Source organism: Mesoplodon densirostris, chromosome 15, assembly GCF_025265405.1.
Source record: "Mesoplodon densirostris isolate mMesDen1 chromosome 15, mMesDen1 primary haplotype, whole genome shotgun sequence".
Classification (NCBI taxonomy): domain Eukaryota; kingdom Metazoa; phylum Chordata; class Mammalia; order Artiodactyla; family Ziphiidae; genus Mesoplodon; species Mesoplodon densirostris.
In genome coordinates this window covers 75,036,169-75,052,796 of record NC_082675.1, presented here as the reverse complement: position 1 = coordinate 75,052,796, position 16,628 = coordinate 75,036,169, and the positions used below count along the sequence as shown (strand labels likewise).

General features: G+C 45.5%; 1 protein-coding gene across 3 annotated transcripts; it reads right to left on the bottom strand.

Annotated features, from left to right (window-relative positions):
* Positions 1-2,413: 2,413 nt before the first annotated feature.
* GRP (gastrin releasing peptide) lies at positions 2,414-15,083 on the bottom strand. Of its 3 annotated transcripts, none has more exons than XM_060119466.1 (3): positions 14,945-15,083; positions 8,345-8,587; positions 2,414-2,472 (listed from the first exon to the last, which is right to left on the bottom strand). In XM_060119466.1, exons 1-3 carry the CDS (start codon positions 15,081-15,083, stop codon positions 2,414-2,416), a joined length of 441 nt encoding a protein of 146 aa, XP_059975449.1. The 3 variants fall into 3 exon arrangements, with proteins under 3 accessions (XP_059975449.1, XP_059975450.1, XP_059975451.1); XM_060119467.1 differs by having other exon boundaries at positions 2,414-2,451; XM_060119468.1 differs by having other exon boundaries at positions 2,419-2,472; positions 8,364-8,587.
* Positions 15,084-16,628: the final 1,545 nt, after the last annotated feature.

Sequence of the window (16,628 nt, the reverse complement as noted above, 5' to 3'; positions counted from 1 at the left end):
TGGACCGGGGCACGAACCCGTGTCCCCTGCATTGGCAGGCGGACTCTCAACCACTGTGCCACCAGGGAAGCCCGGAAAGCTATATCTCTTAAGTAAAGGGATTCTAATCGTTTTTCTTTCTTTCTTTCTTTCCTTTTTTGGAGGGGGGAGGCGGGTGAAGTTGATTTACAATGTTGTTTGGTTTCAGGTGTACAGCAAAGTGATTCAGCTATACGTATACATATATCTATTCTTTTTCAGGTTCCTTTCCCATATAGGTTATTGCAGAGTATTGCTATACAGTAGGTCCTTGTTGATTATCTATTTTATATAGAGTAGTATGTATATATTAATCCCAAACTCCTAATTTATCCCTCCCCCTCACCTTTCCCCTTTGGTAACCATAAGTTTGTTTTCTATGCCTGTGAGTCTGTTTCTATTTTGTAAATAAGTTCATTTGTATCTTTTTTTTTTTCGGCCATGCCACACAGCTTGCAGGATCTTAGTTCTTTGACCAGGGATCGAACCCAGGCCCCCCACAGTGGAAGCGCAGGGTCCTAACCACTGGACCACCAGGGAATTCCCCATTTGTATCATTTTTTTAAAGATTTCACATATAAGTGATATCATATGGTATTTATCTTTCTTTTTCTGACTTACTTCACTTAGTTTGATCATCTCCAGGTCCATCCATGTTGCTGCAAATGGCATTATTTCATTCTCTTTTATGGCTGAGTAATATTCCAATGTATATATGTACCACATCTTCTTTATCCATTCAAGGACAGATAAATGGATAAAGGGATTCTAGTCTTGACCAGGGCTTGGTACTTAGGCGCCTGCAAGGGTCAAGGGATTCAAGTGAGCAGTTCTTGTGTCTTGATCAGGGCACATGAGGGAAAAATGATTGCACTTGAAACACAGGATCACATCTACTCTCATGAAACAACCAAACAAGTGACTGTCTAGATGGGGTTACTCCAGAAGCATTGTCTTCCTCTCCCTACCTGAAATGCCACCCTTGGAGAAATGTCCCCTGGGTCTGGAAGGTGGTTTTCATCTTTATGAGGGTCCTACTGGAGGGTGAATCCTGGTGATAGGGCTTCCCCTTCGTCATCAGCTGCATGGCAGGCTTCAGTGCACTCAGCTCGGGATTGAGTTCTTGGGAAAGAGGCCCAGGGCGTCCCAAGAAGAGGAAGGCGGCAGGACACTGAAAACACACCTCACATATTTTCCCTGGTCTGGCTCTCGATAAGTTGGGAATCAACGTGATTTTAAAAGAAATTAGAACACATCACATCTTATGTGGTTCTTTGATAATCAGAACAAAGGCAAGATAAATCTCTTCACCATTTCCTATGTGATTTCCCCAAATGAAGGAAATCCAAACATATGGCAAAGAAGCTTTAAAATCTGTTAAAGTGTGAATGTCATGGTAAAAATGGAACTGGGGAGTGTTGTGAACCGCCAGGCCATGTTCTCTGAGAATGGAAGGGAATCTCTGGAACCGATCTTCTCCCTTTGCTGTGGAGCTAACTAAATCTGGCTCTGGGGACTACTTCTCTCTGGCTGGCAATGGAATTTTGAAGAAACAGTGCTACTTGCTAGGCTTAAATATACTGAAAGCGGGGCTTAAAATAAGGTAATAGAAAAACTGTCAAATGCTACAGAAAATCTGGTGACTTTAGGTATTTGAATCCCAGTTCCATCTACTGTGTGACCTTGGGCAAGTCAGCTGACCTAACTCTATTTACTTAGCTATTAAGTGAGAAGGATCATTTTCAGCTTATGAAACTATTCTGAGGAGAATATCAGTAACATCAGCAAAATACCTAGTCATGGTAAGGGCTGAAGAGATGGGAATTATTATGTGATGACGAAGGCCAGCCTCTATGTTCAACCTAGCCCATCCAACTGCGTGACGATAAAGCAAGTCTGAACTTCTAGTAAGTGGCATCTATAAAGGCTCTAAGTCACTACAAGGAATCAGTAAGTGGCTTTCAGAGAGCAAAGCTAAAAATTCAGCCTGCTTTCATCAATGAGCACACAAGTTCACTGTCAACCTGTTTGTTAATCTCAGTATTAATCACTGTCCTCTCATTTGGAATTGAAATAAGAAAACTACCTGCCTTTTGGACAATATGTTTAAGCTTTTATTGTGAATGGTAACAAGGACTGGAATCTAATAGACAAATAGCCTAGATGTAAAGAACATTAATTGGAACACTCTTTATGGACAATTATTCACAGCAAACAAGTTCAAACCAGAAGATGCTGCTTGAAAATCATGACTTTAGTCAAAGTTGAAAGATACAAGAATAGTTAAGTATTTTGCATGAAGGAAACTTGATGACCCAGTAGAACTGATGCCCATAGAACACAGTCTCTTGAGGGTTTTGTTTTGCTTCTTTGAGGGAGGCCACCATTGTCAGTATCAGTTCAGCTGGGGGTTCCTTCCTTCATGCTGAGAACCTGGAGTAGAGAGTCCACCAACTTAAAAAATATTAGAAAGAGTTAAGCGAACGTAGTTAGTGATGCCAAAGTCTAATGCTAAAAGTAAATCCATCCCAATAAACCATCAGTATCACTTGGGAGACTGGCAGAAAGGTAGATTCCTAGGTCTACCCCAGACCTACAGAACTGGAAACTCTGGGGATGGGACCCAGCCATCTGTGTGCTCACAAATCCTCCAGATGACTCTGAGCACGTTAATGCTTGAGAACAACAGCTGTCCCGTGAGAGAAATTAACTTCCTCCTTTTGGGGAGCCACTATATTTTCGGGTCTTTTTGTTATATTAGCTTAACTTGTGTTTTGATATGACTACATATGTGTATATATATATATTTTTTAAGGAAAACTTTATTTTTTAAATTTCTTTTATTGAAGCATAGTTGATTTACAGTGTTGTGTTAATTTCTGCTGTACAGCAAAGTGATTCAGTTATACATGTACATACATTCTTTTTCATGTTCTTTTCCTCTATAGTTTATCACAGGTTATTGAATATAGTTCCCTGTGCTGTACAGTAGGACCTATTCTATGTATCATAGTTTGCATCTGCTAATCCCAAACTCCCAGTTCATCCCTCCCCCACCCCCTCCCCATCTTGGCAACCACAAGTCTGTTCTCTATGTCTGTGAGTCTGTTTCTGTTTCATAAGTTCATTTACACAGGTATAGTTTGACCAAAGTTGGAAATTAAATGTATTATCCCCAGGAATTTGTTGCTAAAGGAGCAGCTGTGTAGGGAGACTGCTAAGGAATGTGGGATCTTAATTGTTACTTTGCTTCTCTGGCAATGCCTCGTTCCACAAATCAAAGCTAGTTTATGAATTACACAATTCAACATTACAAACCCATGACTGTAAATGGTAGTCGTGTGGGCAACTTGGGAAGAGGAGCTAATCTGGGTTTCTGGCAGTTCTAAATGTATTGTGGTTGGCTTGTGTGGCTTCTGTTCAAATTAACTAACACTGAAGGAAGAATGAGTCGCTCTACTTTTATTTATTTTTATTTTTATTTTTTATTTATTTGGCGGTCCGCGGGCCTCTCACTGCCGTGGCCTCTCCCGTTGCGGAGCACAGGCTCCGGACGCGCAGGCTCAGCGGCCATGGCTCACGGGCCCAGCCGCTCCGCGGCACGTGGGATCTTCCCGGACCGGGGCACGAACCCGTGTCCCCTGCATCGGCAGGCGGACTCTCAACCACTGTGCCACCAGGGAAGCCCTAGCTCTATTTTTAAAACACTTCTTTGTTCCCATATAGCACCCTTTACCCTCTGAGATGAGAAAACACTTTTCATCCAGAGGAGAGCTTATTACACTTTCCAAGATTCTCTGGCAATTCAGGTTCCCCAACGTCCAGACCAGCCATTTGTTTCTAATAAAGGAATTGCTGAGATTCTCAGATCAGTTATTATCTGCTCTGTGGCGCCATTGTTTGGACCAGGTGATAATGAAGCCAGGGCCTGGGGTTCAATTCCCACACAGACCAATTAGCTTCATTTTTCTCCAGGAGCCCAGGCTGCACTAGTAAGGGTCACCAGGCTGCCTGCAGATGCTGCCATACGTCTCACAATATGAGCCGCTAGTCACAAAAGGGCCACCTGGCGACACGGGACAAGATGCATGCACGTCCCCTGCATTGGCTCCACGTATGGAATCTGTGAGTTTGACTCAAGAGAATGGAAGTAAAGTGACAAGGAAAAGACAAACCCTGTAACCTAGGAAGATCAAGGACTTGGAGGCAGGAGAGGGGTCCATGGTTAGGGGTGGGCCGGAGCTGTTTTATTTATTTATTTTTTTTTGATAGCAGGTTTTTAATCAATTTTATTTTATTTATTTTTTAACATCTTTATTAGAGTATAATTGCTTTACAATGGTGTCTTAGTTTCTGCTTTATAACAAAGCGAATCAGCTATACATATACATATATCCCCTTATCTCCCCCCTCTTGCGTCTCCCTCCCACCCTCCCTATCCCACCCCTCTAGGTGGTCACAAAGCACTAAGCTGATTTCCCCGTGCTATGCAGCTGCTTCCCACGAGCTATCTATTTTACATTTGGTAGTGTATATATGTCCATGCCACTCTCTCTTTGTACCAGCTTACCCTTCCCCCTCCCTGTGTCCTCAAGTCCATTCTCTACGTCTGCGTCTTTATTCCTGTCCTGCCCCTAGGTTCTTCAGAACCGTTTTTTGTTTTGTTTTGTTTTGTTTTTTAGATTCCATATATATGTGTTGGCATATGGTATTTGTTTTACTCTTTCTGACTTACTTCACTCTGTATGACAGACTCTAGGTCCATCCACCTCACTACAAATAACTCAATTTCATTTCTTTTTATGGCTGAGTAATATTCCATTGTATATATGTGCCACATCTTCTTTATCCATTCATCTGTTGATGGACACTTAGGTTGCTTCCATGTCCTGGCTATTGTAAATAGAGCTGCAATGAACATTGTGGTACATGACTCTTCTTGAATTATGGTTTTCTCAGGGTATATGCCCAGTAGTGGGATTGCTGGGTCATATGGTAGTTCTATTTTTAGTTTTTTAAGGAATCTCCATACTGTTCTCCATAGTGGCTGTATCAATTTACGTTCCCACCGACAGTGCAAGAGGGTTCCCTTTTCTCCACACCCTCTCCAGCATTTGTTGTGTGTAGATTGTTTGAAGCTGGCCATTGTGACTGGGAGGCACTGTTTCTGAGGTGGGAGCCAGCGGAGTGAAGCTGGCCCCCACCTTTATAGAAACAGGGTAATCAGAAGCTTTTTAGTTACTCTTGACATATGTTGCTTTCCCTATATTTGGAGCTTCCGTTGGAGCATTTCACATATTAATAAATAGAACCTTTCTATTCTCTGTGCTGATCTGATGGGACAGTGGGATCTCTCCCTTAAAAGTGAGAGCAAATTTGTACATTTACTTCCTTTCCGTAAAACCCCCAGCAATGCATTCCCCAGTTCCCTTTCCTTATGCTCACCAAATAAGAGGAAAAATCCTAGGCTTCAAAAAACAATGAACTGGGTCCCAAGTACAAAAGGAACCCAAAGGCTAACCTCAACCTTCATTGAAACTCAGGACAATCCACAGTCGCATCCAGGATTATGGATTAGGACCTGGAGCTGAGCTGAACACTGTTTCACGTTATAGAAACCATAGGGTAAACGTTCCATTAACTCTTGTGAGAAGGGTAAAGTTAAAAGATTTAGGTTCACCTTGAAAATTGTTGGCCATAATTGTTGCTAAAAACTTCCTGTTTGCCGTGACATAGTAGTCTAGATTCAGTGCGCATTTACATGAATCTTTTCTGAATTAAGTAAATATCTTTGTTATCAAAATGTAGGAAGATGCTCAGTTTCTAACTATGGCTCTGGGAGATTTGGCCACAGGACTTGATGTTTTGTTACTAAAATGGGAGAGGGGAATATATGTGGATAGTTTTTAAGTTTAAGAAAAGTCCTCAGCCTCTGAAAATCCCAGCTGCTAGTTCTGATAATGCTCAGTTAAATTATTAAACTTCTTTCTAACACTGAGAGATATAAGGATTTCTAACAGAATGATTCTCCTGGTACTTCCTCCTTGTGAATAAGATAATTGTAGGATGTTTTCAGTTTTCATATCAACATACTTTCATTGAGGTGGAATTTCCAAAGCAAGAGAAGTGATAAACTGTTTTGGTTTCTGCAAAGACTAAACTAAGTGTTCAAATTGTTTTTCATATTGCTGGGAAATACATCCAAAAGAATGGTACCAATGTCTGCCATAGCTAGTTACTCAATCTGAGGTGGAATTAAATGAGATGGGCTTTCTGAGCTTGTAAAAAGAGGAACAAAGCATAAAGAGATATAATAGAAAAGCAAGGCCTGATTAGAAAAAGATGACTTTTCCAGCTCACACTGTATACTGATAAATATTGTCCCCTTAAAGCAGTCACTTTCTGTGACTGCCCACCCAATCCATCCTATAGAACTGCTGCTCGGAGACCTTTTTGGAGCTATTCTTTTGCAATTGCCTTCCAAGTTTACAGAATGTCCTTCTGAAGATGGCAGAAAATTTTTGATCCTTGAGGAAGGAGTTGCATTTTTCAAAACATTCCAAAGTTATTCAGAGCTAAGTTTGGGGGAATAAAGCAATTCAAAGTGGGTATTGTTTGGGTCAAAATGAAGCACTATAGATTAATAACATGATAGGGCGTGGGGGGCTATTTTATGAATGAGCTATGAGGGTAAGTCCATTTCAGTGTTTGTCAAGTTATTTTAGATGGTTTTGTGGTGGTGATCATTATTACTCTTCAGACCAAGGAGTAGGCACTGCTGTTGGATGTCCACCCACAGGAAATCCAGCAAAGCACTTGGCCAAGAATAGGCCAGGCCAGCCGGGGCCCAAGAAGTCAATCACAAATTCTGAGAGCCTTTAGAACCATGTGATCTATTCACAGACAAGGGTGTGGACAAGAGAATCAGTCATTCAGGGCTCTGTACAAAGTTGGTACTTATTTCTGTATTGCTTGATTTAATCCTGATTTTCTTTCTGAATTAAGGCTACCAGAGGCTTTCTCGCTAGGTGCTTAATGCAACAAAGGAACTTTTTTTGCTCTGCATTTAGCACAGAGAATCCACAGTAGACCAAAGAGTGGTGACACATAAAGCCTCCCTCTGGCGAAACCATCCGAGGCTTGGCCACGCCAGCCCTGAGCCTCTGTTAAGGGGTCATCAATCAGAGTTACCCACCATGAAAGAGGGACGTGGTGAACTCCCCAAGGTCTGTGAGTGAAATACAATATTATTTATTGCCAGAAACATCGAGAGGGAAAGCTGCTACTGCATCCTGCATCCTTCATATTTAAGATCATGAGGACTATTCCCAGAAGATGCCTCACATGGCAGCGGACTGTCCAAGGCAGACAGCACGGGCTTTTCCCTTGAAAAGCTACACGACTGGTCTCAGTTTCCTCACCTCTAGAATGGAGAGAATAATAGAATCGTCCTGAATCTTTCTCCTAAGACTGCTGTGAGCATTACCCGAGGAAATGGATGAAGGTAAGGTGTTTCACCCAGTACTTGGATTATAAAAAATACTCACTAAAACTAGCAGTTGTTATTATTAGGAGTATTGTAATGATTATTTTTGCCTTTTATCATAAATTTCATGGAAACTTCTTAAAAGTTAATGAGAATCACATCATTTTCAGTTGCCTTGCTTTCTTCCTATAAATTTTATTCTTTTTTATCTCATTTACTGTCTTTGTATCTAAACAATGCCAATCTGTTATAATCCTTTTCCCCTATCCTCTATAAAATCATAAACTGAACAGATCAGTTGACCTGAGATATTTTCACCAAGTTTTGAAATATTAGGATGAGACCCGAACTAGGTAATCTTGGAACAAATATGAAGGAGTACTATTTTGCATCAAAAGTAGCAAACAAGAATGCTTTCTTCCAAAAGCATCTGTGAATAGGCCCTTCCACTAGTGTTCATCAAAAATAAACCTATCTATAGAGCCACAGGGATCAACTCAAATAATCTATGGCCTCGCTATCAAAATATTTTGGAAGGGTCTGGTAGGCTAAAAAATCCTATCAGTGCACAATTGCTAACAAAACTCCTAAATTGGAGTTTGATGTGTTAAGAGGAAAAATAATTTATGGTGTTGAAAAGAAAAGCTAGCATGAGGATTGGCCACTCATTTTCTGAGTGTGTACTGATGTCAGCCCGATGTCGTTGCTGTGAAGTCTTACCTCTGAACAGTTTTATTCTTCCCTGCTCAAACCTCCCCTCCTTCCAACTCTTCCCAAACACCTCCTACCTCCCCGACCCCTCCTCACCCCACTCCCACTTCCCCAGTATGTTCCTTATACCTTTGAGTCTTGATCCCACGTCTTTAAAGTTGCTGCTGTCCTCTGAATCCAAGGTAGACTGGCGAATGCCCAGGGGCTCCCGTCGAGGTGGCTGATGGCTTCTGGTCCCCTTTGCTTCTAGGAGGCTTAGCAAATTCCTTGTAGCTTCCTCCCACCGAATGTACCCCCTCAGCTGCTCCTTCAGGCTCCCTCCCTCGTAAACATACGGGGACTCTCCTGTGCTCTTTTTTCCCATTAAGTGTCCTGTTCAAAAACAAAAACAATATATAGCCAATATTTTATAATAACTGTACATGGAGTATAACCTTTAAAAATTATGAATCACTATGTTGTACACCTGTAACTTATATAATTTTGTATGTCAGTTATACTTCAATTTAAAAAATAATTCATAAAGAGATAAAATAAGCATATACCCTGGTTCAAAACAACCCCAACAAAAACAGAATGCCACAAATTTAACCCAGGGGAATGAATGAACAAGAAATGAAAAAGGGCACCAATTGTGTTTGTGCTGCTTTCTCCTAAATGCGGGATAGATAGCATTTTATTGATATTATTAAGAGATAGTTCATAAACGACTGACAGATTTTGATCCCTGCTCAAAACGCCTAATAAATGGACAGAATTCAGAACTGCAACTCAGAAGCCCTGGGTCTGCTCCCAGCCCCTCTGCTAATGAGCCAGGTGACCTCTCTCAAGTCATTTAGCATCCCCAACCTTCTTTTTTTTTTTTGCGGTACGCGGGCCTCTCAGTGTTGCGGCCTCTCCCGTTCCGGAGCGCAGGCTCCGGACGCGCAGGCTCAGCAGCCACGGCTCACGGGCCAGCCGCTCCGCGGCATGTGAGATCCTCCCGGACCGGGGCACGAACCCGTGTCCCCTGCATTGGCAGGCGGACTCCCAACCACTGTGCCATGAGGGAAGCCCCCAAAACTTCAATTTTATCAACAATAAAATGAACATGTTGGACCAGATGACATCGAAAGAACCTTCCATATCTAAAATTCTATCACCATTTCCGTGTGCACCGAATTCTATTCCCAGCTGAATGATGGCATTCGAACATCTACCCCAGTCAATCTTGAATTGTTCCTGAAAAGTCTCCATGCTTTTCTTTGTGTGATTAAAAAGGTGTTGCTCGGACTTCCCTGGTAGAGCAGTGGTTAAGAATCCGCCTGCCAATGCAGGGAACACAGGTTCGAGCCCTGGTCCAGGAAGATCCCACATGCGGAGCAACTAAGCCTGTGCACCACAACTGCTCTAGAGCCCACGAGCCACAACTACTGAGCCCACATGCCACAACTACTGAAGCCTGAGCACCTAGAGCCTGTGCTCCACAGCAAGAGAAGGCACCACAGTGAGAAGCCTGCGCATCACAACAAAGAGTAGCCTCCTGCTCGCGGCAGCTAGAGAAAGCCCGTGTGCAGCAACAAAGACCCAACGCAGCCATAAATAAATAAATAAATAAATTTTTTAAATTAATTAATTAATTAAAAGGTGTTGCTTTCCTCTTATCTGTAATACAAACGTAGCAAAGGAATTTTTCATTTAAACTTTCTTAGAATTTTAGCTGAGACTGAACCTAGAAATTGCACCTAGAAATTACACTTAGAAATTACAGTTTGTAATGAAACACAGGTTGAAGACTAGTTTTGGCCAACACTTTTCAGCCATATAAATGCAGAATTTTCTCTTGGAGGTCTAAAATGGTCACCAAAGTTTACCATTAGCTCCAGAAATGAGCATTTGCCATATAAACAGATAAAAGTTGCTGTGCAGGAGGCCAAACCACTAAAAACATGGAAATTCATGTACGCAAATGGGGATAGCCTTAGGGTCAGAAGGGTATGGAATTTAATTTGATTGATTTTCTCCATTTCTCTGTAATTGGGTTTTATAGCACTTTCAAATTTCTAACACTAATAACACTAATAAAACTATGGTGCTTTGGATTTAAAGCTCACAAGGAAAGAGCTCTCTGTGGCTCCAGTGTTGACTGGCATTAGAAGTATGTAAGGCAAGCATCATGAAAATAGTATGTGGCAGACCTCAGTCACTGCAAATGGAAGGAGGCCCCTTCCCAGCTGCTCTGTCCACCAAGAGAGAAGCCCTCACGGTAACTTTACTGCTTGTGTGTGTATTTACAGTTCACAGGATGTTTAAATGCAGAGTATTCCATTTGATCCACACTGTAATAAATTTGATGAAAATGAGACTTGCCAAAAGTCACATACATGCAAGTAAAGATTCTGGGATTGGGCTTCCCTGGTGGCGCAGTGGTTGAGAATCTGCCTGCTAATGCAGGGGACACGGGTTCGAGCCCTGGTCTGGGAGGATCCCACATGCCGCGGAGCAACTAGGCCCGTGAGCCACAACTACTGAGCCTGCGCGTCTGGAGCCTGTGCTCCGCAACAAGAGAGGCCGCGACAGTGAGAGGCCCGCGCACCGCGATGAAGAGTGGCCCCCGCTTGCCGCAACTAGAGAAAGCCCTTGCACAGAAACGAAAACCCAACACAGCAAAAATAAATTAATTAATTAATAAACTCCTACCCCCAACATCTAAATAAATAAATAAGCTGAATGTTTAAAAAAAAAAAAGATTCTGGGATTAAAATCAGCTCACAGTCCAGACTCTACGATATTATACTGCTTTGAAGTGTCTTTGAACTTCCTAAGGATATAAGGCAGTTAGAAATCATTCTGGGGTCTGGAAATAAGGATAAGGTCTGCCAAAGGCTTTCTAATATTATCAAAAGGAATGGAGGGCTTCCCTGGTGGTGCAGTGGTTGAGAGTCCACCTGCCGATGCAGGGGACACGGGTTCGTGCCCCGGTCCGGGAAGATCCCACACGCCGCGGAGCGGCTGGGCCCGTGAGCCATGGCCGCTGAGCCTGCGCGTCCGGAGCCTGTGCTCCGCGGCGGGAGAGGCCACAACAGTGAGAGGCCCGCATACCACAAAAAAAAAAAAAAAAGGAATGGGATCATATATCACTCGGTCATGACTCAGTTATACGACTCAGAAGAATTAATTCTGTGTGTATTGGGGAGCCTGAAAATGAGGTTTTCCTGCATTGCAGTTTGAGCTTTGCCCAGTCACTCAGGACCTGACACTGCACACAATTTTAAGACTCTATTAAGGACACTGTCCCAACTGAAGCATTGGAATCTTGAAAAACTGGCTCCTCACTTACCTGCTTGGTGAACTTGGTGCCCAGATATCTACTAAATAACTTTGCGTTTAGCCATCACAATGGTTATGTTCCACAACTTCCCAGGAAGTAGCAAATCATTTGGCTTTAGAAATATGGAGGAAATTGAATCATGATAATGGGAAAGTGGGATTAGAATCTGATGCCCCCAGTAATAACCTCAGTTGCTCTTGTCCTCGGTCATGGCCTACCATCTGGTTAGGATGCTGGAAATGAGAAAGGCGTTGGCAATGAAGCAGAGGGATGATGGAGATGTTTTTACAGATAACTTCATTTTTGTCATGCTTGAAGGATTCTGTGACTTTTCTACAATGGAAGGCTAAAATGGGCCTCCATTCTGTGGGTAATTTAACATAGATCTTTGGGACCTTGTACTGAATTTCAGTATTTGCATATTTGGTAGATGGGTGTTCAGACTCCCTTCCCTAGACCACAGATGTTTTTCTTTTTTGTAAGGAAAGTGCGCCATCTAGAACATCCCAGGGAAGCACACGTTCCCTGGGTCCTAAGAAGTAGCTAGCTACCGTCAACCAAATAATCGTCTCCATGGCAACGTGGACGATATGCCCACTTCCATCTCTTCTCCCATCATCATTTGTTATGTATCCATATAATAATAATGGAGATCAAAAGATAGGCACTTGAAAAAATAAAACCTTGCCAGGGGTGGGGGGCAAGCTTTTGTCCTTTTTCATCACTTAAAAATACCACTAAAATGGCAGGTTTGCAACAGAAAAGAACTTTCTTGCGCTCCATACTTGAAGAATATCCTAACTTCAGAAAATATCCATTAAGACAGAAAGTGTTGAGTGTTAAGAGCTAGTTTTTCTGGAGTGATACTTCAGCTGTATTTCACAGTAGCTCAGGTAGCACAATCATGTAAAGCAATTCTGCAGCTGAACACTGGTGCTCAGCATTCAACCCTCCATGGCACGCTCCACATCAGAGTTAGAACCACAACCAGGAACATTTCATGGGTGCACAGGGGATAGTTACCAGTGTTAGCGTTGACCTATATTTTCATCGCACACAAAACATTATCATGAACAGCGAGACAGAGAAGAATTGGTTACGTTTTCAGTCTGTTAACTTGTTTTTCCATGGCCACATCACGTTTCTCTCAGCTGGAAGAAGCAAGTCACTTAACAAACCTGCAAATTTGTGCTGACAGCTTCTTCACGGACAGTAATATGTAGCTTTCATTTGCATTAATTAAAACTAACCTCCATGTCTTCAGTGATTGAGGAGGACAGGCACTTACTTAGAGCAGAAAGCTGAATTTAAAATCTAACATGGATTCACGCTTGTGAATGCTCACATTCCAACAGAGGACCCGTCCACCCAAAGCAAACTTTTGCGCAACTGCAACGTCATTTTAAATCTAAATGCGATTTTCTATGTCACCTCCCTCTTTCCCTTGTTCTTCATCAACTCTGCACAGTTAGTCAAGGGAGAAAAAGGAAAAGGAGTGTGTTCGAGAACAAATAAGAGAATAAGACAATTTGGGGGTGTCACTGGTCAGTACACTTTGGGGCTGGGAACGCCCAAGTACCACCATGAAGGGTGATTAAATGGCCGACACCCAAAAGACCTGGGGACTGATGTGCTCTGGAATCACAGCAATCAGCGTTGGCTTGCATCAGAAATACCATGATTATAGCTTCCCAGCTAACTCTCTTGTCCTGCGTTTAGCCTGCAAGGGTTACCTTAACAATAAGTCTTTTTAGTACAAAAACATGGATGAGCAAAAGGAGGCTGGAAATCTGGAAGTTTCATTCCACCTTCCCAGCCCACTGGCTGCTGGCCGCACTGGACAATGAGCACTTGATCTAAACTCCCAGGAGCCCTTTTTAAGTATCGATTCTAGGTTTGGCTTCTTTAACATCTTCTAAGTATCCTTCTCTCTGGAAGTGCAAGCACCCATCCCAACCCTTGCTCTCTGTACCAGGCTCCTGGGTTCCGGGTGTCCCTCAAAGATGACAAATACTTTCATCCCTGGGGTTGCCAAGACTTGACAAATGATTCTTTCAGTAATAATGAAAACTACTCTATTGCACCCCAGAGCGCTCCATTTCTCTGAGGGAAACCTACACAACGCACAGGAGCTGAGGACGCGCAGTTCTAGCTTCACCCCATCTTCTAAATTCATCCTAGTCTTCACCCCGAAAGTCTGTAAATCCTCTGAGTTGAATTAGCAAGTATCTTTCCAACACACCCTCCCCTACTTCTAAGTAGATGACTAAGGAAATAGTGAAACACACACACACACACACACACACACACACACACACACACACACACACACACACACACACACACACACACACACACACACACACCCCGCCTTAAATCTCTCTAGGGACCGACCAGCTTCCCGGGAAATGCTAGGGCTGTTGTAAATGGCTGTGTGGGGAGCTGTCTGAGGAAGTCGAACGCTTGGCATCATTTGCCAGAGGCTCTGGCTCGGCGCGGCCGAGAGCCCCGGGGTGACGCTGGAGCAGCGAGAAGCAGCGGGGCCGCTACCTGCCTCCCAGCTGCGGGGAAGCAGCGGGTGCGCGCTCCGCGGCCCAAGATCCGGTCCAACCCGCTGCGGTTCCGGGGGCCGGGACGAGCGAACCTCCAAGCCCGTGCCTGGAAAGCAGGACTTGTAGGCAGGGGACAGAGGGAAGGAGCTAGGGGAGAGGGTGAGGTCTCGGGTCAAGAGAGGCGGAGAAAAGTGAGGACTTCGGGGACAGAGACCCGGGATCAGCGTGGAGGTCAGGTGTGACTCCCGGAGCACCGAGCCTGCCGGATGGAAGGAGGGAGGGTTGGGCCAAAGGGCAGGGAAAAGAAAATCTCTGCAAGGCAAAGAAGGACTGAGGAAATTCAGGCGAGCCCCACACAGAGGTGGGATTCAGGCGCTGCTTGCCGAACAGATTTGAAACCCAGGGTGGGCGCTGCGCCCCATGTCCCACACCTGTGGCTTTGCCGGGGGTAAAGGCGCAGCCGCCAGGCTGGACCAGGGCTCCGAGACGCGCTCGGGGACCCAGCTCCCCAGAATTGTTCAGGGAGAGAACCGTGCCAGACAGGGTTGTGATTAGACGGATAAAAGGAGGTGCTGGGAGCTGCGGAGGGAGGGTGATCTCCGCGTACGGCTGGGATTTTGGAGAGCTGCGTGCTGGCTCGGGTGTCCTGCGGGGGAGGGAAGAGAGCGGGAAAGGACCGAGGGACCGACGGCTTCCCGGGATACTGAAGGGCAGGGTGGAGTTTTGGGAGAACGGGGTTGGCATCGGAGTGGAAAGGTCGGAGCAAACCCAGCCCCCAACGCAGAGCCGCGGAAAAGCTGAGAGATGGGGAGACTGGCCCCCTCGGCTGGCCGGTCCCGCCAGGACTAGAGCGCGCCGGACACTCACCCACCGCCCAGTGGTTGCCGTGCGGGTACATCTTGGCCATCACGGTCCCTCCACCCGCCGACACCGGGGCGGCCGGCCCCCGGGGCGCCTGGCAGAGGACCAGAGCCAGCAGGACGAGCGGGAAGTCGCGGCGGCGCATGGTCCCGGCGGGAAGCCCTCGGAGCGCCGCGGCGAGGCTGGGCGGCGGGTGCGCTTTCACCGCAGGGGAGAGACGGGAGCACCGGGACCTCAGAGGAGCGCCGCCGCCGCCGCCAGCGCCGCTGCTGCAGCCTCCACGACGCCCGGACTTTATATGCAAGCCCGGGCGGGGGCGCAGGGGGGTCCTCCACCGCCGACCCTAGCGCTCTGACGTCTCCCCGGAGCGAGCCGGAGCGCTGGGACAACGGTGTCCGAAAATCATCCATCTTCCTACCGCGTGATGCAAAGGCTGAGCGTACACTGTCCCCTGTCTCTCTCCCTGTAGCCCCGTCTGCCTTCCCCGGCCTGGGTTACTTCTTCCCATCCTCGACGCCTTCGCTCCAGCACAATTTAGGGAACTCCTCCCTCCCCAGCCTCACCGGGGCGCCCCCCGCGTTAGCTGCCTTCGGATCCTTTTAGGCTGGGCTTTGCTGGAGGGGACCTGAGCCCGGAATGCAAAGGACCTCTGACTCTCAGACTTTCCCCCTTTGTGGACCACCTCCCTCCTCGCGGTCCCTGCCCATGAACCTCGCGACCTTTGAACTTTACTCCCTCCCACAGAGCGCCGCCGCTTCACCGCCGCAAGACCCTCACCCCACCTGGGGTTTCGGAGGCGTCCCTGCCCGCTTGTAGGGTGCGATGGAGGCTGGAGCAGGAGAGACATGTAACGTGATGGGAGTTACGATACTAACAATAGTTTTACTATACTCCTGGTTCCTTGCACCAGCATACGGCATCCACATAATAGATGAAGCTTCTGCGGCGATTTCCCTCGGCCGCCTCTACCAGAAAGCTCAAACTGTCCCTAAGCTGCCATTGACACACTTCTCTAGAGCCGCCCAACCTTCCCTTTCTGTTCTCAGATATGAGGAATGGTCACCGGCCCAACTTCCGAGGCTCTCTCAATGCCATGGATACAAAGGGGGTGGGCACCATAGCAATGCAACAGTGAATAGAAGCTGGTAGGATGCTGTTGCCCACGATTCGGCTGTCAGAGCCAGGGGTGTGTTGGTGTGTTCCTGCACGCCTATTCCTCACCGAGTGCTGGTGAATTGTCTCGCTGGTTGGGTCCCGCTGGTGTTCCATGTCAATACTGGGCGTTGATACCAATTAGGTTGAAATCATACATCTTTCGGGATATCTGGTGATTCAGTACATCTGTGCCATTCTTAGAGGCTATGTGCATATTGCATGACTGAGTATTCTTGGGCTTGGAAGAGTAGTTCCATGCATGCGTCTGGCTAGAAGGTTAAATGCTAATTTCAAGATCACTATTATTAGCCAAGCAATCGAGTAATACTACCCCGAGAGAATACCCAGAGTGAAAATCAAGGGGAAAAAAGCTTACAAAATTGGCTTGGACTCCATCCTTCTGGGTTCCCAGGCTCTGCTCATTAGTAAGCAAATGTTTCATGTGATCATCCGCAGGCTTACCACTTCCCACTTGGCCGTGAGCTTGCAGGAACACAGGGACTTGGTCTTGTTCCCCTGTGTGTCTGCAAAGAGC

Bases quoted from the DNA above. Each gene is read 5' to 3' on its own strand.
- GRP (XM_060119466.1), bottom strand. From the start codon at position 15,083: ATGCGCCGCCGCGACTTCCCGCTCGTCCTGCTGGCTCTGGTCCTCTGC. The intron at 8,588-14,944 runs GTGAGTGTCCGG...GTTTTTGAACAG, and splicing joins CGGCAACCACTGGGCGGTGG to GACACTTAATGGGAAAAAAG. The intron at 2,473-8,344 runs GTATAAGGAACA...ATATTTTTTAAG, and splicing joins CGTGGGATCAAGACTCAAAG to TTGGTGGACTCTCTACTCCA.